General features: G+C 54.9%; 2 protein-coding genes and 1 long non-coding RNA gene across 3 annotated transcripts in view; 1 reads left to right on the forward strand and 2 right to left on the reverse strand.

Annotated features, from left to right (window-relative positions):
• PITPNM2 (phosphatidylinositol transfer protein membrane associated 2) overlaps nucleotides 1-17,713 on the forward strand; it is a 90,291-nt gene extending 72,578 nt beyond the window's left edge. The window contains exons 15-27 of the mRNA XM_026037602.1: nucleotides 2,347-2,522; nucleotides 2,950-3,120; nucleotides 5,782-5,931; nucleotides 9,929-10,093; nucleotides 11,498-11,707; nucleotides 13,024-13,172; nucleotides 13,556-13,672; nucleotides 14,194-14,310; nucleotides 14,660-14,808; nucleotides 15,535-15,684; nucleotides 15,768-15,951; nucleotides 16,740-16,868; nucleotides 16,976-17,713. Of these exons, the coding sequence (XP_025893387.1) occupies nucleotides 2,347-2,522; nucleotides 2,950-3,120; nucleotides 5,782-5,931; nucleotides 9,929-10,093; nucleotides 11,498-11,707; nucleotides 13,024-13,172; nucleotides 13,556-13,672; nucleotides 14,194-14,310; nucleotides 14,660-14,808; nucleotides 15,535-15,684; nucleotides 15,768-15,951; nucleotides 16,740-16,868; nucleotides 16,976-17,308 (2,200 nt within the window). The 3' untranslated portion in view covers nucleotides 17,309-17,713. The remainder of the gene's footprint in view (nucleotides 1-2,346; nucleotides 2,523-2,949; nucleotides 3,121-5,781; nucleotides 5,932-9,928; nucleotides 10,094-11,497; nucleotides 11,708-13,023; nucleotides 13,173-13,555; nucleotides 13,673-14,193; nucleotides 14,311-14,659; nucleotides 14,809-15,534; nucleotides 15,685-15,767; nucleotides 15,952-16,739; nucleotides 16,869-16,975) is intronic.
• Nucleotides 17,714-19,772: 2,059 nt separating this feature from the next.
• On the reverse strand, nucleotides 19,773-20,767 carry LOC112945895. The gene is made up of 2 exons (XR_003249096.1): nucleotides 20,372-20,767; nucleotides 19,773-19,851 (listed from the first exon to the last, which is right to left on the reverse strand). It is a non-coding gene; the product is annotated as an uncharacterized LOC112945895 (long non-coding RNA).
• Nucleotides 20,768-21,366: 599 nt separating this feature from the next.
• ARL6IP4 (ADP ribosylation factor like GTPase 6 interacting protein 4) lies at nucleotides 21,367-23,153 on the reverse strand. The gene is made up of 5 exons (XM_026037600.1): nucleotides 23,054-23,153; nucleotides 22,466-22,837; nucleotides 22,071-22,188; nucleotides 21,539-21,608; nucleotides 21,367-21,423 (listed from the first exon to the last, which is right to left on the reverse strand). Exons 1-5 carry the CDS (start codon nucleotides 23,151-23,153, stop codon nucleotides 21,367-21,369), a joined length of 717 nt encoding a protein of 238 aa, XP_025893385.1.
• Between the last annotated feature and the right edge of the window lie 552 nt (nucleotides 23,154-23,705).

The raw sequence follows: 23,705 nt of genomic DNA on the forward strand, positions 1-23,705 counted from the left end.
CGTTGCACTGAAGTGGCTGCTTTTTTCCTGAGTACCTTGGGATGCTCCACATCCCAAGGAATGTTCCTGCTCCCAACAGGAAGCACTTGGAGGGAGCCTGGCGAGCGCTGCTCAGTGCCCTGCTGGGTGGCCTTGCCTTTACTCCTTTGGGGGTTATAGATCTTCTTTCTTTAATGTATCTGTAGACTACAGGTGAGAAATGAGTCTTTGCCCATGGCTGTAGAGCAGGATGCCCTGCAGGAAGGACAGGCTTTGTGCTGCAGGAGCGCTCCGGGTGTCCATCCCGTCAGTCCCGCTGCAGGGCTACAGCCTGTCCCCTCCGGCAGGTCAGGCCCTGTGCCCAGCGCTTGCAGCCGTCGCTGCTGCCTGTGCAGTCGTCAGCAGAGCATCCCGTCGGGCTGCATCCCGGAGCAATCCGCGCTCTCCCGTTTGCAAACCAAGCCCTGTTGTGGCACGGCTTCACGCCAAGAGACGGGCACAACAGAGCCAGGTTTCCCTWACGGGCACAGAAAATGGCAGCTTGGCACGTGCAGGCCTTTCCGCCCAGGCCTACTGCAGCTTTTGACTTGTGCCAAAGCTACTCATTTTTATTCATGTATCAGCCCTACCCGCTTCTCAGGGATAAGGCCCAGCAAGCCAGAGCAGCATCTGGAGATTACAATCACACATTTATTTTTAAATTCAGTCCTTCTGCACAAGTCCATTATTTCTGGCTGTGCTGTACTTGTATTATTGTAAACGAGTTGATTTGCTTCTGAAATCCATAAGCTTGTGTTTAATTAATGCACACAGTACATCTGCTGCTTTTTAAAGGCAGAGCAGAGCACTGCAGGTTGCTTGGAGCATGACGGATTCAAAGTTCCCCCTTGGTTCCCATTTCTTTTGATTGCTAAAAAGACTATCAAGTGCCCAGCAAAACGGGCTAAGCTGTCCAAACGGCGTCGCAGGAGAAGCCTCCTTGTTCTCCACTGCTCCCCAACGAGGAAGACCCCAGGAGGAAGGCCAGAGTGCTCAAAGCCCATGCGACCATCCTGCCGGCCCCATCAGCCTTCCAGAGGCCGTGTCGGTTTGTGCTCGTTGGAGTTGAGCTGCGCTGGCTGCCGTCTGCAGAGCCAAACAGCTTTGTATTCCCTGCACATTCCTTGCAGGCTTGACAGCTAAACCCCATCCAACTTTTGCTGGAAGTGCCTTGTGTTTCAATGCACTCCAGAGCTGCACGTCTGGGCAGGATGGTCTCGGGGAGACTGGGTCCTGTCACGCCAAGGGGAGCCTCCTTGGCTTTCCATTCCCCTCGCTTCTGACTCTGCCGTTTTTCCTTTGTGATACGTATGTCTGGCATAAGGAAGCTTGTTATTTCCTGGTGGTGGGTAACCAAAGGGAATAATTTCTGCGAGCATTGGCAGAGTATAGGATAGTGCAGCGTGAATAGCATCCTTAGCATCCCATGGCAGTGGCAGCAGCAGAGGTGTTCTCTCCGGGGTAATCCTTGATTTGCCAAAACAGGAGAAAAGCTAGGGATGTTTTGTATCATTATTATTATTTTAATTACAATGACCTGCGTGTGCTGGGCTGATTGAGAGGTAGTTGGAATGGTAATGGCCTGGCTCCTGTGGCCTCGTGGGCAAAGGAGACGTGGGAGCCTCCTGCGTGTGTGACATTATTCCATGATTTACCAGGTGGTCACAGAGGCCGTTGCCCCAAATTGTCCTGCCTGTGCATTTGTACGTTCACGGAAACTGCAGGGTGCACAAGGATCTGGGAAACTCTCTTGCCAATTTTGATCTTTCTTTTTCCTTTCCATTTTCTTTTATTTTCTTTTTTAATCCAGTAACATTTGTCCAATTACTTCCATGGGGAAGAAATGGGTAAGGACAGCTTTCCATAACATTTGAGAAAAAGGTGATGAAAGGAACTCAAATACTGACAAGCAGAGAGSATAACAGTGATATGTGCAATTAAATGAATCACTGCAAAGCTGCTCTCTTTCTCCTGATATTGTAGTAATTTTGGTTTGCTGGGGGACTTTTTCTTTAGCTTGCAAATGGCTGTTACACTACCAGCAACCCACGTTTTGACTCCTCCAAAAAACACTTTGAGGAGCTAGGAGGAGTGTGTCAATGAGCCCACATGGAGCTTAAATTTTTATGGTCTAAATTATGCCAATGAATTGGAGGGACAGTTTGCTGGCTAGTGAAACTGCAGTGCAGAGGCATGGCGGGTTGATTGGCACAGTTCCTTTGCAAAAGTGATAGAAATTCTCTTCACTGTCAGTCACTTAGCCAGCCTTCGATAAAGAGAAAAGCATCCTGAACCCAGTTCTGACTTTCTGTGCTGCTTTTGTCCCAGTTTACATTCTAGCGTTCTCAGGAACGACCCRGGGTCCAGGCGATCCAGCAGCTCCACGATGTTGGATGGAGGAAATATTGGGAAGTTTGAGTTTGAGATCACGGACTTCTTCCTCTTTGGATCTCCCCTGGGGCTGGTTCTTGCACTGCGAAAAACTGTCATCCCAGCTCTTGACAGTAAGTCCTGACGTAACCCGCTGTGCTCTCCAAGCAGGGGCTTGAAGCACCTCCTGCTGCAAACACAATAATTCGATGAGACAAACTGTAACTGCAGGTAAAGCCAAGTATGCATATAGAATCTATATTGCACCATAAGGAAGCAGAGCACTGGCTCYTCCAGCCAGTGCTGATCAGGCAGTCTGTTTGTGATTTGCTTCCAAACACGAACAAAGATTCCAAAAACTGCTCACTAAATATTGTACCCATAAAGTGGTTCAGTTGATTAAACTAGAATCGGAGGAGAGTAATTAATCTTTAGTGCTTTAGTTATTTATTTTAATGCCGCTATCACAGAAACATTTCTGATAATCTATGACATCACCCTGGGATACCTGAAAATCTTGAAAATCTCCGTTTTTCTTTTTCTTTCTCCCCCCCTCTTCAGTCTTTCAGCTGAGACCGGCCTGCCAGCAAGTCTATAACCTCTTCCACCCCGCAGACCCTTCTGCCTCCCGCCTGGAGCCACTGCTGGAGAGGAAGTTCTACCTGTTGCCCCCCTTTAACGTTCCCCGCTACCAGAGGTTCCCGCTGGGTGATGGCAATTCGGCTGTGCTGGGTGAGTCCCGCGGCGTCCGTGCTGCCTGCCCCAAGGGTTATAGCTGCCCTGTACATGAAACTGCCAGRGCAATTGGGAATGACGAGGAGAATTGGCCCTGTCATGTTAACTTTGTGCCCGATTTATCAGACAAGTAGTTTTCTTCTGATAAAACTGGTGCCTTGTGGCCCACATTGACCCCCTCATTTGTCACTCAAAGGCCATCAGTGGCAGAGAGTCACCCTGCAGTGACCTCTCTGAGGACGTCCCCATTTTACACTCCRGCCAGCACTTGTGCTTGGGCCTCTTCTGTAATAACGAAGCATGACCAACTTGGCTGAGTTTTAGGAGCTTCATGYTCTGGGGGCCAGCAAAGACTGGAAGGAGCACAGTCAGCAGTGTGGCCATGAGATGATTTACTTGGTTGCACCACATGCTTTGTGGTGGAACCAGGCAAAGAACGGGTGGCTGCAGCTTGCTGGGCTGGTGACAGTGCCTTGCCCTTAGCTTGCCAAGTTGATGCTCCATTTTCCTAGGAAACATTTCTCTGCCATCTGTGGCCTCCTCACTTGCTCTACCCCAGTTGCAGTAGTAGCAAAATGTGGTGCTGTCCAACCACATTGCCTTGGTTGAAGGTTGCATTGAAGCAGTTGTGTCCTGGCCACGTCCTGCCTCAGCTCCCATTACATCAATGCTCTTGCAGTTGATCCGATACAGTAAATGATCTTTCCTGCCATCTTCACTCCTGTGCCTGGGCTCTCATGGTCTGTTGCCATCCCCGTGCAGGCTCCCATTGCAAGGAGCTTTCAGGGAAGCTCAGTGCTGTACAGAAATTAAATGAAACTTGACCTTTCTGCTTCACCTGGAGCTTTGGTTCCCTGCAGGGTCAAGGCTTTGGGGCAAGAAGAACAGTTGCACCATATTTTTTTTTCCTTTGTGTGTGTGTCAGAGGTTGTCATTCAAAGGCTAGAAGTCACTGCTGTAAAACCAGGCTTACAACACAAAAGAAATGAAGCCTGCAAACCAAAGTAGAATATCAAAGCTACCAGCTACCAAGGCTGTTTTTTTTTTTTTCCTTTTCTTTCAAAGCTCTGGTAACTTTCCACTTGTTTAATATTTGAATCATGCAAGGCTAAATGAAGAAGAAGGCATATCTGGAGATGAATAACTGTGTATCACTTTAAAATTGAAAATGCAAAGCAGTGGTCTCCTGATGGTTCCATACCTTTAAATACAGTATTTTAATTGCTGAATCTGGAGATCTGCTGTGTTAAATGGGCATGAACTAAACCCCATGTTTAATAAAGCAAATGGAATACTTTCTGCAATTTCCCCACACGCTATTCAGATTTCACAAAGATTTTGCCACAGAGCTTTTTAAAAATGGATCCACCCACCACTACATTTGTATCAAGTCCAGTTAGGCTCAGAAAAGCTCRGGGAATCTATAGCAACTTGAACAGCAGTTTGCTTCTTGGGTATATTTTAAGTAACAGCTGCAAGTGGCTTCTTGGAAAAATCTTAAATATCCTACTTTCTTCCTCTTAAATCCATTTAAAATTCCCTGTTGCCATTGAAGCCTGAGGCAGAAACCCTACTGACACTGAGAAACCTGCATTCTGGTTATCGTTCTGTGCAACAGCAGGGGACTTATTAGTCTACGGTGCCTCCCTGGACCTTCGTTAAGTTGGTGTGTCAAAGTTTGGAGAGACACTTACAGTGTAATGGAGAGGAGTTAAACAGCAATTAAGTACGAGATGCACAGAGTGATTCCAAAGCCCTCTCCAGGTTTATTAGAGGAGATGCTGTTCTGCCGTGATGAATAGAAGTGATAAAAAGAGCAGCTTTAAATTCTCTTCTCACATAAGACAAAGCCTTTTCATTTGCTCAGCGGAAAGCAGCAGGCTATTCCTTTCCATTGGAATCCAAATTTCAGAGTTGTGATTTATGCATTCCACAGGAGGACTGTTCAGACCCAGGTTTGCAAATCCAGTCCTGATCCCGGAGAGCACTGTAGGGCACTCCCGCCAAGTTAATTGCTCCTGTAATTAAAGCACGGGGTTTGCTGATGACGTCAAAAGCAGGTGCTCCTTTATAATTATTTGGGCACAAAACCTTCCGTGGCTCTGCTTGTGCCCCAGGTTTCCTCTTGCAGATAGCTTGCTCTTCAAGCCCAGAGTTCAGGAGGCCTCAGGCTTTTTGTTTTGTTTTCTGTTTTCCCATCTGTACTAAGTGTTGAGTCCCTGTTTCATTACAGCCAACTTAGGGAATGGAAATCAGATTCACAGCCCTGCGTACTCCTGTGCTTTGCAGTGTGTAGGCTGGGACTCTGATTCGAGTAAATCTCCCCTCCGAGTACACTCCTGTCCTCGTAGTAAAAAGATTTCCCTGGATCTACTGGGTATTTATGGAGCTGGCTCGTTTTGAGGAGCCGGTGAAGAGGAATTCCTCCTCTTCTGCCAGGGAAATGCCATCCTGGTGCTTTCCTCTGCTACCAGTTCAAATCTCGCTGGTGTGGATCTATTTGGAAAGTCATCCGGGTTGGTTCCTTCTCTATTTGGAGTTTGAAGAAGACCCCGATCCATAGTCACAGTGCTCGGTTGTAACTGTTTGTATGTTAACACTTGTGGCCACTTGTCTGTTGTTCCTTGTCCTTCTGTTTTCTTCCCCATCTGCTTCTAGTTGAGACAATCCAGAACAATCCCATCCTGCTCATGGAAAGCAGCCCTTTGGGTGCTCTCCAGCACCAGGACAGCTTCATGGAAACAAGTATCCCTGTTCCCGTTCTGAATTGGCAAGATGTTTCCAATAAAAGTGCTGGTTTTGCTGAGTGTGTGTAATCTACACTTTCGTATTGTCTATGGTGTCGGGTACTCGGGGTGCTTTTTTGGAGATTGCTCTGTTGCCTCCTGGAGCTGAAATCTTCACGCTGGGTTTCAGGCTGTGCCACAGGAAATGACTGTCCGTCCGGATCTGGGTGACCACTGTGGAAAACAACGGGAATAGTCACGAGCTGTGAGCCTGGGGCGGTGCTGAGGGGCAGCCGGGAGCCACGTGCTCATGTTTCCCCTTCTGGGATGGCCTGTGTCAGAGAGCAGCGTTTGCCCGTTTGGAATATTTCCTGTTGGGACACTTCTTGTGGCTCTGCTGAGCTGAGCGAGTGAAGCTTTCAGCCCCTACGGTGGCTTTGTTAAAGTTAATTTCTCGATTCCTGCCTTAAAAGTGAAGTTTGTTGTACTTGGCTTTAACTTCCATCCTAAGTGCTGCATGGCCTTACTCCGGTTGTGGCTGGTGCTACCTCTGCAATCTCAGTGGGACGTTGGACTTTGATTTTTTTTAATTCTCGCTGTCTTGCCTCTCCATTGCTGCCCTTTCTCAGTGCTCTGCATTGAGAGCTTGTTTCTGCTGCTTTTTAAATTTTGTTAACAAGCTGAACCCTGGCCGTTTCCAAGCAGTGCAGCGTTGTTACGTGGTCCTACAGAACGGCAGCGTTGCTGACAACAGCAAACAGTGTCTCCTCCCCTCCCTTGAGGACTAGCTGGTTTTTAGCTATGCCGTGGCCACCTTGCCTGCACTGTCATGTTCTGTGGGGGAGCAGAACGAACCCGGCACTATGAATTAGTCACTTAGGAGGTTGCTGATGAAACGTCATTTAGCTGTTATCTAGTGTATCCCGCTGCCAGGATGGGGCTGTCCGAAGCTTCTCTGCCCTGTGTTTTCAAGAACATGCCATGGCCAAGAGTGCTGGGTTCAGCTGTGGCGAGTGCTGAGTCCCAGCCTGGCCATTGCACTGCGCATAAAAACTTCTGGCCASGGGTTGCAGTGCAAGCAGGATCCAGCTGGTGCTGAATGCCTTCCTGGCTATATTTTATTTTGTTTTATYTTATTTTGTTTTRTTTTATTTTATTTTATTTTATTTTATTTTATTTTATTTTATTTTATTTTATTTTATTTTATTTTATTTTATTTGACAGCACATGTTTTTGAATGCTTTTGGTATTCCCTGCTTTCGTGCCGCAGCCAGGCTGCAAGCAGCACGGGTTGGAGTCAGCCATTCGGATACCCCAGGGACCTAAGGCAGTGCCAGCAAGTGCATTAGGAGCCGTTCACTTAGCAGGAAGCAATTAGTGAGAACACTGACAAACAAGTCTGTAAATGAAAAGGCACAGTGCTGGATTGGGTATTAAAGGTCTGTAGGTAGGCAAAATAAAAGAAATCGATGGTGCTGCTTGTACCACCCTTCCTGGAAGTGCAGTCAGTTCCACACACAGCCCCGAGCGGTGCCTGCCAGGARAAGGGTGATCAGGGTGATCTCTCTGAAGCTTCCTTGCCCTCAGAAAGTCTGCCCTTAAAAAGACACCCTTGACAAGCAGAAAATGTGGCCCCGCTGGAGCAGAAGCTCCGGCAGGTGCTCAGGTCAACCCACACATCCACAATGGCAAGGACGGCGCTGCACGCGGAGCTGGTGCGAGTCCACAAGCTTAGGAGGCAGTGCCAAATGGCATGACAGGGGTTTCCCAGGAGGGAATCAAGTCTTAAGGTTGATCCGTAAGTTGCTGTTTCTGCAGCTTTGCTGGTCTGCAGAGCTCAGCTGTGGCAGGAACAACAGTCCCGGATGGGAAGCCTTGTCCTCCAGCCCCAGCCTGCCTCTTCCTGGCTGTCACTGCTCTCAAAGACTGGCCTCTTTTGAGGACAGGGGCTGCATAGGTGGAAGAAAAAGCTATTCCAGTATCTGTGGAAAGGCGGAGGCAGCGCGGGTGGGCTGGAGCTGCTGTCAGCCTGCGCCCCAGCCCTGGCACCGCAGACGCCCRCCGCCCACGCAGGCGCTGCCAGGCTGAACAGCTCGGTAACACCGGGGTGGGTGAGGCGCTTGAACGGGTGGACGTTACTCCTGTGGGGACAGGGGCTAGGAGGCTACTCAGAGGGCTGCTTCCAGCCCACCATATGCAAAAATTCAGTGTCAGGCCTAGAAAAGGGAGACTGCCTGAAAAGAGCAAGCCCAAAATACCCCCCTTTTTTTTTTTTTCTCCTCCTTAATCTGTCAGGTTTTGCTTTCGAGAAACAAGAGATAGCAGAGGCCAGTGCAGATGCAGCCCTGCGCCCGGCCCTGCTCTCTCTTGTGCAGCGTTGCCATAATGCCTTTTTTTAGCACACGGTCCAGCTGCTTCCTATTTCAGGCCACAACTGTTTTATTTTTAAGGCAGAGGAGGAAGGAGCTCAGGATGAGCTGGTARGTGCTGGCAAACCCCAAACAGGGCTCGGTGTTTTTCCTAGCGCAGTCAAGGCCAGAGCCTCCACGGTGCCTGGCCTGATGCAGGGGCAGCTGCCAGGTCGTCACCGTGGCCCGAGTTTCCTCCTCTTGCTCATCCTGATTTTTGCAGCGGTCAGAAAGTGGTGCTGGCAGCCGGCTGCTCTGTGCAAGGTGGCAGAAAAGGGAAGAAAGTGCTGAGAAAGCKATGCCCGTGGTGGCCTTCAAGGCACAACGTGGGCAGCGCGTGAAGCTCCTCAGCAGGTTGGGCTTGGGCTCGGATCTTGCAGCCCCYGGAGCTTTGACAAGGAGCAGCTTGTGGGCTTATTTTGCCTGCGGATAGCAGGTCTCTGTCACCAGTGTCACCAGCCCATGTCCCCATGCTCCTGCTCGGTAGGTTGGCTGTCCTCATGATGCAGCRTGGCCAGGTGGGCACAGATGGAGGAAGCTGATGGGGAGCCCCAAGAAAAAAGACCTGTGTTGAAGGGAAACAGTTACCAACCCAAGTCCCTGGGCCAGCTGCATAGCAAGGTTAAATCCAAGGACATTTAAACTGGCTGGAATAGGTGGCAAGTGTTGGCGCTCGTRGTCCCCTGGCATTCGCCTTCTACCTGGGTGAAACTCGAGAAAAGTTCGGGTGCTGCCTCCAGGTACAGCAGAGATGGGCAACGTGCAATGACAGTAGCTCGCTTTGCTCGTGCATGGTCCTATCCCCCCTGTGCAGCCTGCTGGGATCTTATCCCTTCTCTTAAATCCCTGGCAGCACAGAAGGTCGGGATATGCTGGGTGCTTTTAGTTCAGCCTTGCAGATGCTGTAGGTAGATGCTGTAGCCCCCGCTGCAGGGAGAAAACCAAGGTGCAGAGCTCTTCTCTTGACTTCCAGCATCTTCTGGTTTGCCAGTCCTGAACATTGTGGGTCTTTTTCCCTCTGATGCACATAGAGCATCCATGTGAGCATGCTCAGCACCAGGCCCCTTCCTTTCAGCAACCCTTATTTTAGTTTAACGAGTGTTGGTTGTATCCATTAGCAATAAAATACAAGTTTAAATTTAGCCGCTGCCAGGCATGAAAATGTTTTCTTGATATTTTTGCATTAACACTTTCCCCCTTGGAGAGCTGTTGATTTAAGAAGACTAAATGCTTCAAGAAAACATATCTACTTTCTAGGATGAAGTTTTTCCCCTTCCCTTGATTATTTTGCCTCAATGTGAATGTATAAAGCTGTATATATTCACATTTGTGCATATGACAGATGCTTCTGCTATTGCTGCTCAAATAAGCCTGCCTTGATTTCTGTTTGGGGTTTTGGATGTATTTTTTGAGCTAATTATTTTGCTTTTTTCAATCAAAGACCGCTTTTGCAGCCACACATCTCCCTGCCTGCTGTGGTGTTCGCTTGCTTTTCCAAGCAGAGCTCCAATGAAATGTGCTTCGTGCCAATCACTCTTGAAAGTCCTTTTCCATTATTATAATTTTTGCCTCCAAATGCCTTGTTTCCCTCCTCTCGCTCCTCTCGAGTTCATCTTGCCCAGCCTCTGTCTGTCGGTCTAATATTTTGATTTCCCTGTTTCAACTTTGTAGCAGATGTTGTTCAGTCTCATGGTGCCGTCTTCATGGAAAGCGCGTCCCTGTCCACCCCCATGTCCGCCCCTCAGTTCAGGGGCTTCCGACGAGCCAGTGAGATCAGCATTGCCAGCCAGGTCTCAGGAATGGCAGACAGTTACACTGCTTCCAACATAGCCAACAGTAAGTGCCTCCCCTCTCCGACGCTGCCGCCTCGGCACCTCACGCCGGGACAGATCTGCTCAGCTTCCGTCTGTCTGTCTGTCTGTCTGGGGTTGTGTTTTCAAGCGAGAGCGTTGGAACCGTTTTGCCTTAGGGCAGTTTCGTCCCGCCCGGCGGCACCGTGTCCTTTGGAGGAGCAGATGCTCTTGGTTACGGTGGAGGGATCATCGTGCTGCTTGTTGGACTCTGCTGGTGGAAATGGGTGTAAATTGATCAAATATTTAAACAAAAATAATTACTGTCCATCTGATCCTGCCGAGCACTGTTTGGCTGCTCCGTGTGGTTCGGGTTAATCCAGAGGGATGGTTGGTAGGAGTCTCAGGACCCCCAGGGATCTGCCTGGCTAGATGACCAGTGCAGCACACAGTAGGTGGCTTGATGCAGATCACTTCAATGTGACCCACGGGAAGTGGGTGTGGGTAAAGTCTTCTGCAATACCAAGAAGAAAAAACAGCTTTGGCTTCTAGTAGTAGAAAGTCAGCTTTTCTGTAGCCTGCAGAGCAGCTCGGCGAGTCAGCTAAGTTAGGACCCCCACATCACAGAGCAATGCATAAAAAGGATTTTGATTTTTGTCGAGACTTGCTTAACCTGCTCAGCTACAGAGCGGGGACTAGTGGGCTCTGCTCATGGCTCAGTGTGTTCCCCATCACGGGGAGATAATGAAATTCGCTGCCCCTGTCGTGGGGCCCCCTGGACGTGGGGCAGCTTGGACAGACAGAGGCTGAAAAGCAAATGTAAAAGCGCCCTGGCCTCCAGCCCAAGCTTTCTCCTGGAAGGTGGTGGCTGTTTAGAGATGTTGTTGCACATCAGTTCACAGGGCTGTGAACCGCTTGGCCCGTAATTCCCAACTGCTTTGACTCTGTTTTGTGCAACTTGCTCCCGTGCTTGCGTCCCAGGAGCTGAAACACGTTTTCCAAGGGCAGAGGTGGAGACGGGACCTCGGCAGCGGCTCTCGAGCCCTGCAGAGCTGCTCGGCCGTCGGAGGCCCAGCCGGGTGCAGGACGGGGCTGCGGGACACGTCTTCTGCCTGACTCCTTCCTCCCGGTTCCGTGGGCTCTCACAGCCCCTTCCTTCGTGTCCCAAGTGCTGCCCCATCCTTGGAGCTCTGTCTTTGCAACAGTTGGGCTCAGTTTTATTCAGGCAGCTCGGGGCTGGATGCAGTCAGCGTTTATCCCATTGGAAGAGCAGGAGGAAATCCAGGCGGGCGCCGCGGGGCAGCAGCTTCCTCCTAGGAGCTCTCCCTGGTTCACATCCTTCTCGCCCTGTGAATTTCCAGAGCATGAAACCGCTGTTGCCTTCAGCGCGCGGGTGCCGTAATAATGTGTGATTTCTGCTTTGTTTCCTGTATTTTATTTTTATTTTTAGAAACCAAATACCACCTTAATCATTGCAGAGGCTTTAGCCTTCTGGCCCAACTTGCCCTCCCTCACAAATCCCCTACCCAGACCTCGTCCAAGAGACGTAGGCAGTGTAAGCATGAAATCCCTCCAAGTCACTTAGGAGGAAAGCTCGAAGGGGCGCGGAGCCGGGACGCGGGCTGTGCTCTTCGGATCCCCGACCTGGACATCAAGCAAGGTACTTGGGAGCGAGGCGCCCTGCCCCAGCCTCCTCTGCCACTTGATATCACCAAACTTCACAGCAAAATCTACACGCTTTCTCCTTTCACCGAGGCACTTGTTGTTTCCAATTGCACTTTTTTTTTTAACAAGTCTTTCTGTCACTCTGCTCCAAAGATCGGCCCTAACACTGCTAACAACRGGCAAGAGCAGCATTTCCTCTGGGAAACGGGTCTGTCACAACGTGCTGTCCTCTGAGCATGGAAGAGCAAATCCAGGCTGCTTCGTTTGGATAGTGCCTAAGCTGGGGATTTGCATGGAAGGTGGAAGGTTGGGACATGACCAGGACCTGATAGTTTGGAGCGCGGGGTCGGACATGGTTGCAAGGAGAGGGCTGAGCGCTCTGGTAAAGCCTGGCAGGTCAACGTCCTCTCCGCCTGCCCAGGGCTCGTTGGGAATGCTGGAGCCGTTGGGATGCGGGAGCCTGGATCTCTGGCATGGCCAGGCTGGAGCTTCCCCCAGGCTGCACCCAGCTGGGGGAGCTTGCACAGGGCTCTGGAAGGAGCCGGCGGGTCTGTGATTCTGCCCCTCTTCCCTCTCCCACCAGGGTTTTGCTGGATTGTGCCTTACACCGGGAAGCCCTTAGGAGGGGAGGGCTGTCTGTGCGGAGCTGGACAATGCCCTCGCAGAGCCGCAGCCGCTGCGTGTCTGCGCCTGCTCCTCCTGGCTCCGCTCTCCGCGGCCGCCTCTCCAGGCCGGAGCGCGCAGGAGGGCGGCGCGYGGGGTCGGGGTCTGTCGGAGAGCAGGGCAGCCTGGTGGCCGTGTCCCACCGGGGAGCCCGGCCCTCGTGAGCTGCTGCCGCCCGCCGGGGGAGRAACTTCTCTCTGTGGCTCTGACCTTACCCCCTGCTCCGAACCCGGGCTCCATTTCAGTCCCCGGTGCAGAGAGCTGGAGCCCAGCATGTTTTGCCGTCTGTGCTCCTGACGAGGCCGAGCCGGCATCTCTGACCACCTCTGTGGGCTCCAGGAGTCCAATCCGCCCAGTGCAGTCCATACTTGGGTGCAAAGAGTTTTTATCCCTCTGTGATAGYCTGAGGAGGAGGACACGGGGGCTGTGGGCATGTGCTGCCTGGGATGAAGAGCTGCTTAACGCCTGCCCTCCAGTGCCTTCCTTTCCGTCTGAGCCAAGGTGGTGGTGCTGCTCCATGAGCCCTGGCTCCGCTCCGTCCCGTCTCCCTGGGAGGAGCGGCCGGGAGCCGCCGCCTCGCCAAGCCCTCGTGCCCGCGGCCGCTCATGCCCGCGGGCCCGCTTCGAGCGAGGCCCTCTCTCCTTCCAGTTGCTGCCAAGTGGTGGGGAACCAAGAGGATCGACTACGCTCTCTACTGCCCCGACGCGCTCACGGCCTTTCCCACAGTGGCCCTGCCGCACCTCTTCCACGCCAGCTATTGGGAGTCCACAGACGTCGTCTCCTTCCTGCTGAGACAGGTACGGGCCCCCCAGGCCACGTTTCTGCTGGAGGTTATTGGAGGTTCTTTGCTTTTCTCCTCTGCTGCCCCATTCCCTACCTCTTTGGGGCTTGGAGATGGGGAAGAAAACCCCTTCGCTGCAGCACACCTGTTTTCTGTCCTTTCCTTTCCCCTCTCAACAGCAGAAAGACGGAAAACTTAGTGTAGAATAGCACCAAATATAACCACAGTGAAGGAGAAGCTCTGTATGTGGCTTTTCAGTGCCTGGCAGAGGAGGAGCGAAGCCAAAAGTCTCTCTCCAGGGCTGGCATCGCTTGTGTTGACTTTCTGAAGGGCTGGGTTGGCGCGGGCAGAAGGGGAGAGGTCCCGCGGCCGACGTGGGCAGGGTCTGTCATCCCGCAGGTGATGAGGCACGAGAACAGCAGCGTCCTGGAGCTGGACGGGAAGGAGGTGTCCGTCTTCACGCCCTCCAAGCCCCGGGAGAAGTGGCTGCGCAAGAGGACGCACGTGAAGCTGCGGGTGAGGATGCGAGGAAGCTGCTCCACCGCGGGAGCGAGGGGGCCGGCGGGTTCGGGCTGCGAGGGGGACCTCGACGAGCTGCTTTGGAAGCCCCAAGGCCTGGGTTGCCTGGTCCATAAGGCCCTTTGCTCTCAGGAAATGTCTCTGATTCCCAAAGGGGCAGTTCTCTGCTAGAACTAAAGCAGCATTAGGAGATTTCTGCTGGAAACTGTTCGTGTTGCCTCCTAAATCCAACATATGTCAGTGGTAGGACCAGAATTACTCACCCCTGCTTAAGTTGCCTCCTGGGGTAGGTATGCTCAAATCCCCTGTTTCTGTGGGGCACAAGTACTCACTGCTGTTATGGGGCAAAACTTCTTTCGTGTCTGAAGCTGTGGGGTGCAGAGGGACGCCGAGGCCTGGAGGAACCCACATTCATTTGTCTGCTCGTGTTGGCGTTGCCCTGGGAGGTGCCCATTGCTGCACACTCAGGGCACTCACTCGTTTGTTCTTAACTTTTCCTTTTCCTTTGATYTGTGCAGAACGTCACGGCCAACCACAGGATAAACGACACCATCGCTAATGAAGACGGGCCCCAGACCTTAACTGGGAGGTTTATGTATGGTCCATTAGACATGGTCACGCTCACGGGGGAAAAGGTACCGTGGGGGATAGGCACCATCCTGGGAAAACTGTCCTGGGGGCAGCAGTGGTGGGAGGAGATGGYCCCTGCCTGGGTCTGGCACCCTCGGTCCTTGCCAGGCTGCTCTGCTTGCACACACTGGTGCCTGCACAGGACCAGCTGTGACCAGGAAGGTTTTCAGAGCTGATTTCACCAAGTTTCATCCCCACAGTGGGATGTTGGGGCACTTCTCAGCTTAGCTCTGCAAAGTGCAGGTAGAAGTAGGACCTAGTTGGGCCAAGGAACTTGCGGGGGGAAGATCCCAACACTTGGCCTGTTGTGTCGCCCTGGATGCTGTTGTTGACTCAGCCTCGCTGCCTTCCCAGGTGGACATTCACATCATGACCCAGCCGCCGTCCGGAGAGTGGGTTTACTTTGACACYGAGATCAGCAACAGCAGCGGCAGGATCTCCTACGTCATCCCGGAGAGCCGGCGTTTGGGCATTGGCGTGTACCCTGTGAAGATGGTGGTCAGGTGAGGTTGTCTGCGCGGTGGCGTCTGCAGGAGGGCACAAAGTGCTTGAAGTCTATGGCTGCATGATAGAAAACCACACATCTGTTGCTGGTGAAGGAAAGAGGAACTTGTTTCTGTGGAATATGGTCCCTCCTTACGTGGGAGCGCAGACTCTCAGGTGCATTTAGAGTCTGATTTGCCAGCAGCAGGACACAGTCCTGTTTACTCCACAGCTGGAAGAGGAGCAGCTGCATTTGACTCTCACCAGCAGCATGGTCATTGATTTCCCACCGCAGGGCAGGCTGTCTGCGCTCCAGGCATGTGGCCCTGCCATCATTTGCAAATACTGCACAACTAGGCATATTTTAAAGACCACAAACTTGTCCTTGAGGGACAGAACTTTGTTTTAACAGTAAGTCACAGCCCAAGGCTCAGCTCAGCCCTGATTGCTGGTATTCAGYTCTGTGATGAGGAGGAAGGGTGCCTCTTTTCAGTGGCAAAACCAACAGCATCTTCCTGAGGCTGTGTTTTGAAATGTGGAAATGCACTAAAGCCAGGACTGCACAGTGCTGTTCCCAGCCCTGCTTTAGCTCACAAGTGTTTCTGCAGCACCCACCACTGCTGTAGATAAGGGTGGCGTAACCAGTAGAGTCTTCAARCTGGATTTGGGATCCTCCCCTGGGCTTGCAATACCTTCCAGAGGAGCCTCCACCTCCTGAAGCCTTCAAATACCCGTGTCCCTTTCAGGGGTGACCACACGTACGCCGACAGCTACATCACGGTGCTGCCGAAGGGGACGGAGTTCGTGGTGTTCAGCATCGACGGCTCCTTTGCAGCCAGCGTGTCCATCATGGGCAGCGACCCCAAGGTCCGCGCCGGAGCGGTCGACGTCGTAAGGTCAGGGGCTGGGGCGGCCGGCTCGCGGTGACCCCGGCCTTGCCGCGGGGCTGCGACGCAGCAGGTTGTGCCTTTGCTTCCAGGCACTGGCAAGACCTCGGCTACCTCATCATCTACGTCACGGGCCGCCCCGACATGCAGAAGCAGAGGGTGGTGGCGTGGTTAGCACAGCACAACTTCCCGCACGGGATCGTCTCCTTCTGCGACGGGCTGGTGCACGACCCGCTGCGGCACAAGGCCAACTTCCTCAAATCCCTCATCACGGACGTAAGCCTGGCCGTCCGGGAAGGCAGCCCACGTCCCGCTCCCCGCTGCTCCCGTTGCCCCTGTCAGCACCGCCCTCGGCAGCCAGCRACCCGCAGCGCGGGATTAATCCCCGTTCATTTCATTTCCATTTCTTTTAGTGCTCTGTAGAAGTGTCAGCGCTCTTAAATTGTGTCACCTCCTCTCTGTGCTGTCCCTGCACTGTCCCATTTCATCCTTCCAGCACAGAATGCCTAATGAAATGGAGGGGGCAGTGCCTCTCCGTCCCCACGCAGGCGCTTTTTAACCGATTTGGGTTAAAAGCCAGATTTAGGGCTGCCCGTGGTGTAACCAGCAAGTCCCAGATGCCATAGGGAGGGCAGGGGGCTGTCAAGGGGAGACTCCATGGAGCCCCCACTTATTTTACCCTTTCCTTCAGGCTGCAGCGTGGCCRGGAAGCGGCCAGGCTCATGCCTGTGGTCCAGGGGGCTGCAGACCCTCCTCTCCCGCCGTCCCCGTCCCGCAGACGCCCCAAGGCCGGTTCTGCTCGGCGAGCAGAGGGCTGCGTTCGTGTCGCTGCCGCTTGTCCTGCCACTGTCCTCGGCGCTGTTAATTAGCACTTTGCTCAGCGGTGCCTTATCCAGCTGGAATCTTACATAACTTACTGCCCTGAGATTCCTGCAAGTGCTGTAATAAGACAGGGAAGGAAAAAGAAGAGGGGAAAAAAAGAAAAAGGGGGGGGAAAAAGCCGGTGCGCTGAGCAGCACGGAGCGCCATATGTCCTGACAGCGGGTTGCCTTCCCTCCCCGCAGCTCCACATGAAGATCCACGCGGCGTACGGCTCCACTAAGGACATCTCCGTGTACAGCTCCATCAGCCTCCCTCCCACGCACATCTACATCGTCGGCCGCCCCACCAAGAAGCTGCAGAGCCAGTGCCAGGTAGGAGGCAGGAAAGCCTGGGCTGGGGAGGGCAGTGGCAGTTTGCAGAGACGATGGGCACCGTCCCGCGAGCCGGGGCCGCTCTGACGGGCGCCCGTGTCTTGCAGTTCATCACGGAGGGCTACGCGGCCCACCTGGCGCAGCTGGAGTACAACCACCGCGCGCGGCCCGCCAAGAACACCACGCGCATGGCGCTGCGCAAGGGCAGCTTCGGGCTGCCCAGCCAGGCCGAGTTCCTGCGCAAGAGGAACCACCTGCTGAGGACCATCTCGTCGCAGCCGCCCGGCGCCGGCCACCGGCCCGAGCGCACGCAGAGCCAGTCGGACGGCGACAAGGAGCGGGACAGGGAGCGCAGCCAAAGGAGCATGAGCATCGCCACGGGGTGCTGGGGCCGGAGCGCGGCGTCCCGCCTGGACTCTGGCCTCCTGGGGCAGAAATAGCCAGGCCAGAGGCAGCGACTGTTGGCTGCAGCCACCGGAGGAGAAAACAAAAAAAAAGGGAAGAGGGACGAGGCCGGCGTTACGCGCTGGAAGGGTAAATATGGTGCTACTCTAATAACATCGTGGTGTTGCAGGAGGAGACGGGGTGTTTCCCACGCGGAACGTGCAGGCCTGGCAGCGGGAGCGGCGCGAGCGTGCGGCAGGAGCCCCAGGAACAGCTGGAAACGAGGCGGGGGACAAGTCTCCCGGTTGAGGTCCCGCGCTCTCCTGCCTCCTCCTCTTATCCAGGTTTAGCGACTGTAAATACCGGTGCCTCCTCGCCTTGTTAGCCATCGCTCCGTCCCGCGGGACCGGGCGCCGGCCCCGGCGCCGCAGCAGCGGGCTGAGCCTGGGGGATCTTGTTCTTGGCCATCCCCGCGTCGGGCTGAGGAGCCCGGCGTTCCCGCACGGAGCACGGGGCTGTCGCGGGCGGYGCCACGCGGAGCACCGGGAGCTTGGCCTGCGCTGAGAGCTTCGAGTTGAGCCCCTTTCTGCAGGAGTAAGTGCAGCGCAGAGCACGGGGAGACGGCGGCGCGGTTGGTAGGGGCAGGATCTCAGCAGATTCACGTCCAAGGAAGTGGGGTCGTTATTGTTGTTACTGTTATTTTTATAAAGAGACACTTTCAAAGCTGATGGAATTTAATGCATTGACCTATTAAAGGAAGAATACGAGCTGTTTTGGTGGAGCTGTAACAAACCTCAGACACTTCATTTACTGTCTGTTAAAAGTCTTCAAATCGTATTGCTATATATTATTTCCCAAAGTAACCACCATACATTTGCAAGCAGATGAAGACACTCAGCGGCTGGATTGCATTACGGTTCTCATCCAGATGCAGGGTCTGGCTCTTTTGACACCCACCTCCGAAACATTTCCTTCTTCCCAGGTTATCTCCGAGTTCAGTAGCAGCTTTCATGGGAATTAGACTCGCTTCTTTTACCGGTAGTAGTTACTGAACTGTAAAACCTCATTGTTTTTTGCACTGATGATTTTTAGAATGGAAACCTGTTACCATCTCATGTAGCTACACCTACCTTTGTAGTGCATGACAATGAAATATTGCTAAGCCAGAGTGTGTATATGTATACATATATACACACACACACATATATATGTAGTATATATATACACATATATATATATATATATATATAAATTTTCTGTGCAGAAGTTTTTCCAGCAGTAAGGAGACTGTAAGGAAGCGAGCCAGCACTCGGGTAAGCTTAAGAAAAGGCCATATCTTAATTTTCCTGGCGTGTTGGCAGGGGCTGCTCCGAGCCGCCGGTCAGGGCCGGCGCGGGGCGGGAACGGGAGCCGAGAGCCGGTGTTTGCYGGAGAGCGCCCGGATCCCGGTGCTGGGCCCGTCCCACACGTGGCTTCCAGGGCTTGGGACCCTCCACCCTGGAAGTCCGCGGATGTCGCAGACTCCGCTCAGCCTCTGTCCGTGAAGATTTTCTAGTCCTTCCGAGCTGCCCGACTTAGTGCTTTCCTCCAGCACGGGATCYTGTCTTTATATCACTTTCTACTTAGGAGGGTCTTATTTATAACGAAGATTTTTTTAGACCGGCTGCTTCGTTTTGCTACCCGCTGGGCTGGGGAGCGCAGGGCGGCCGCACCGAGACTCGCAGCACTGTGAAGGCCGCKCCGCGCTCCAGGCTCCGCGCCGCGCTCCAGGCTCCRCGCTCCAGGCTCCGCGCGGCCTCTCCCAGCGCCAGCCGCCCCACGGCGACTTGGCCGCCCTGATCATCAGCCCATTCCAGAACAGAGCCGAGGAGTTTCCTTACTGAAAACCGACTTCCCTTTCTGCCAGCTCAGCTTAGCTCTCCTTGAATGTACAGCCAGAGCTTTCTGGGTTCGAAACCGATGGGAATTGTCCCAGCTTTCTACTAGTCGAAGGCTCTATTGAGCACTTGCCATCCGAGTAGGAAGCCAAGCCACAATCCATCCCACAACGTCACCCAACCAGGTCACTAAGTAATTTCTGCAGATTTGGATACGGCCTTTGCAAAATTCAACTTTCCTCTGAAAGAAGAGTCCACAAGCGAGCTGTGACCTGTACACGGCTGTTCACRTTTTCTTATGTGTAGATAGTGTAAAACAAAACAGAGGCGAATGTAAATGTTCAACATAAAGTGGATATATAAATTGAAAGTTATTTATTTATGTAGAGGGAAAAAAATGTCTGGAGGGACTGGAACCTTCAGGGTTTATTAATATTTAAAAATGTAGCTTTTTTTTTGTTTCAGGCATTATGTACAAAGCAATTATTTTATGGACCAAGTTTAAGGTAACTGTCACTGAATGCAGAAGTGCAATATTACTCTCACCTCTCCATCGCCCCGTGTTTCAGCAGATACTACCCAGTCAGCCTGACAATCACAGCACCTCCATCTTCATCCTCTCGAGCTCCCTGAAGCTCCCCCCGGCGTCTTCTTGGCGCTCCCGTCTGATGCCGTGGTACAATCCAACACGGAGAAGCAACTGTAGAGCAGGACCTTTATCGCTGCAATAATACCAGTGACGTGGTCAGCAGGAAAMCCCCCCCGGGGGGTTTCTCCACCTCTTTGGTCCATCCCAGGCTCCATCCGTCTCTCCTCAGCCGCCCAGCACTCATCTCTCCGAAGCAAAGATCAACCCACTCCGCACTGGACGAACAATAGCAATAGTCGAACTCCGTGTGTTCCTGCCCTGTTTGCTGCGGCGCGCGGCCAGGGCAGCGGCCGCCCGTCCCTGCCGAGGGGGCACTGTCAGGTTAAAGCCCTAATTGATCTTTGTTACCAGTAACTCGTTTGCTCTGAGCTGAAAGACTATTAAAAGTTTCTCATACCCCTCCCTGTGGCTGGTGTGTGGGTAGCCGCCAGGGCGGCCGCCGGCGGCGCTGGTTTGGGCGTTGTGGTGGTTTTTAAATTATTTTTTCTCCAATTATTTCCATGGGAATCAAACTCCCTTACAGAACTCAGATTTTTTTTTTTAAGTATATAAAGCTGCTTTTTTTAATTGAAAGAACAGGCCAGAATTCTTACCTGACACTGTCCCTTTAAAGCCTTTTCCAGAACAAAACAGCCCCTGCACATCCGCATCACGATTTTCCTGGTTTTCCTGGCTCCGTCAGAGGAGGCAAAATTCAGACACCAAACATGTTTACAGTGTCCCCCGGGCGCGGGGCCGCAGCCCCTTCAGGTAGCGCCGCCGGCCGCCGCAGCCCCTCGTCGTGCTCGAAGCCTTACGGTCCCGTCCTGCCCTCGGCACCCTCTGGAGATCCTTGACTGTCAGTTTTATATTCTACGATGTTAGTTATCATTTATTTATATACAAAAAATGCTCCTGGGGTCCCTGAGGGGTGGAAGGAGCTGCGGGCCRGCGCGTCCTGCACCGTGCAGCCGCCGCGCTCGTGTGTGACGGACCTTCCTCCTGCTGCTCCTCCTCCTCCTCGCGGTTAGAGCATCGTCCCCGCGCCTGCGTGTGCTTTGTGTCCGTGTCGCTGTGCGTGTGCCCGCCCCCGATTAAAGGCTTGGGAAGGCTGCTCTCTGTCTGCTTATTTGGAGACGCCACAAAGTCACAGGACGCCGGGCGCGAGCAGGAGACCATTTAATGGAGTCAAAGCAACGAACAGACCCGGGAGATRCTCCGTGCAGGTCGGTCCTGCAGGACAACCACCACCTTGCCTCCTTTTTTATAACGTTCTCTAGGCTTTCCATTCTCCAGTGGGGAGGAAGTGACAGTCATTTGCCGCACGGCCGCAGAGAGGGGGCCAGAAGGGGCGCAGGGCCCGTGCGGAGGGCAGATCCATGGGGCCAGGGGCCCAGGAGGGCGGGCACAGCAGCCAGCTCCGTGTTTCATCCATAGGACGGGCACCGGAGGCTGAGTGTGGAGGGAGAGGAGCTGCTCCATCTCTCCTCCCCGTTGATAACTTACGGAGCGGACGGAGGCTGCCCACGGGCAGGACGGTGTCTGTCCCGCGTGCGCCCGGCGTGGCGGCGGCAGCAGGTCCCCCGTGGGCGGGATGGGGCCGGCGCCGTCACCGCAGCATCCCGGCGCGCGCCTGGAAGGCCAGCCCGTCCCCGCGGGTGGCCTGCTGCAAAGGGACACGAGCGGCGCTCGCTGCTGCCCCGGCTGCCCCGGCAGAGCCGCCCGGATCCCCCCAGAGGCAGGACGGGGTCCCCAGGGTTCGGCCCCCGTGCCCGGCTCACCTTGTTGATCTCCTTGTGCCGCTCCTTGCTGACGATTTCTTCCAGCACTTCTCCGTCTCCCTTAATGAGTCTGGAAGAGGCACGTGGGGCCCTGAGGGTTGGCACCGGCTGCGGTTTCCCCAGCTCCTCCCGGCTGCTGCCMCAGCCCAGGCCTGGTGCCAAAACGGGGCTGGAAACCAAAATCCAACCAACCGCCCCATCCCGAGCCGCTGCGGCGCCGCTGCGGCTGCATCAGCAGCTCCCCGGGCTGACACGCCGAGGTGACTCCCTGCCAGCTCCCGACTGCCCGTGCCCTGGAGCTGCACTGGCTGCTTAATTCTTTGGCCAAATGAAGCTTAATTAGCACCTTAGGCCTTCCTGTTAGTCTTCTAATGAGGCTGCTCCTAGCAGAGCCAAGGGGGTCGTCTATGCCACCTCTGGACTTTGGGGGGGCCTGGTGGRTGCTGACCCACATCCTATGGGATTCCCCCATCCGATGGGGACGGACAAACTGCCTCCGAGCAGGCGCTGGTCACTCCCCAGGGGCCCGTACCTGGTTCTGCCCGTTTCCGGATCCACGACCCTCCGTATAAYGCTCTGCCTCGCGTCCCACTCTTCCTTCGTCATGGGCTTCATGGCCTGGATCCGGGATTTCTGCTCGTCTGTCAAAACTGGAGCGAGGCCGTCGGTGAGAACGGAGCTCGCGGCGCCGGCCCCGGGGCGCAGCCACTGCCAACCCCGCGCTGCCGGGGCGCCTCCTTGCTCCGGTTCACGGACCAGAGCGCAGCACGTTTCACTCTGCCAGTGTGACCTGCACGGGGCCGAGGGCCGCGGGCGGGAGGGGAGTCAGGGCTCCCCCGTCSGCAGCTCTGCCGCCCCCACAAACCTCACGGCACCCTGCGAGGCGACGCGGTGGCGCTTTTCAGCGGGAGGGCAGGGCAGGTTCACCTGGCGCCGCGTCRCCCAGCGCCTCCTTGTGCCACTGCTCCAGCGAGGGCCCCGCCGGCGCCGCCGCCGCGGGCCGCTCCTCCCCGCGCCGCTCCTCGCGCTGCTTCTTCGGCCTCTTTTTCAGCCTTTTCTTCTTCTTTTTCTTTTTATCCTTCTGCTTCTTCTTGCCGCGCCRCCTCTTCTTGGCCTTGGCATCGCTGTCGCTGGAGTCATCGGAGGAGGAGCTGGAGGACGTCGAGGACGAGCCGGAGGAGGAAGAGGAGGCCGACCCCGAGGACGACGCGCTGGCCTTCCTCTTCCTTTGGGCCTTTCCATCCTTCCTGCTCCCTGCAGCACACGAGCCGGAGGACGGCAATGCCGGCCGCGCTCCGCCTTTCCYGCTCTCCCAACCTTTTATCGGGAACGAAGCCCCTGGGCGCCCTCAACTCAGCCCGCCGGTGCCGGGGCGGCCCTGACCCTCCTTCTCCCCGGGGTCCCGCGGGAGGTTCCCACCTTGCCGGGCCGCGCTGGGCCGGCGCCGGCGGGACCCGGAGCGGGACCTGGAGCGGGACCCGGAGCGCCGCGTCCCGGAGGCGCCGCCGCCGCCGCCGCTGCTGCTGCTGCTGCTGCTGCCCGGCTCCTTCCCGCCCCGCCGCCTCCGGGAGCGGCTCCCGCTCCGCGCCCGCCGCCGGGCCCGCCCGGGCCCCATGGCGCCGCAGGGTGACCTGCGGAGACAACACGGGAAACATGAGCGGCGCCGGGAGGCGACCGGGACGGAGCGCGAGGGCGCCGAGACAGCCGCGGGTCTCGCTCCCGGCCTGGCCGGAGCTGGCGGCCACCTYGGCGCGGCGTGTGCGGGCCCTTTAAGAACCGCTCAAGAGCCCGCTGGCCCTTTAAGAAGGGGTCAGCGGCCCCTTTAAGAGCTCCGGCCCCGCCCGGCCTGCCCCGAGGCGCATGCGCGCCCGGCCCCCGCCGGAGCGGCCGCAGGTAACGGACTCACCGGCCCCGGGAGCGCCGCGGGCTCCGCCGCTGCTTCCGCCCCGCCTCCCACTTCCGGCCGCCGGGCGGCAACAGCGGCGCCGCACTTTGGTTCCGGCGCTCCCCGCGCTTCCTCCTGGCTCCGTTTTTAAGTGAGAAAAGGGGAGATTTGGGTCTTGGCCTGCAGAGCTGCCCGTGGCCTCYGCTGTGCACGGGTGCCAGGCGAAAGGAGGCTTGGGGTGATGTCTCTCGTTCAGGGACTTAAGGGCTCAGGAGCCCTGGG

This window comes from Nothoprocta perdicaria, unplaced genomic scaffold (genome assembly GCF_003342845.1).
Source record: "Nothoprocta perdicaria isolate Ctin4 unplaced genomic scaffold, notPer1 scaffold_2, whole genome shotgun sequence".
NCBI classification, from domain to species: domain Eukaryota; kingdom Metazoa; phylum Chordata; class Aves; order Tinamiformes; family Tinamidae; genus Nothoprocta; species Nothoprocta perdicaria.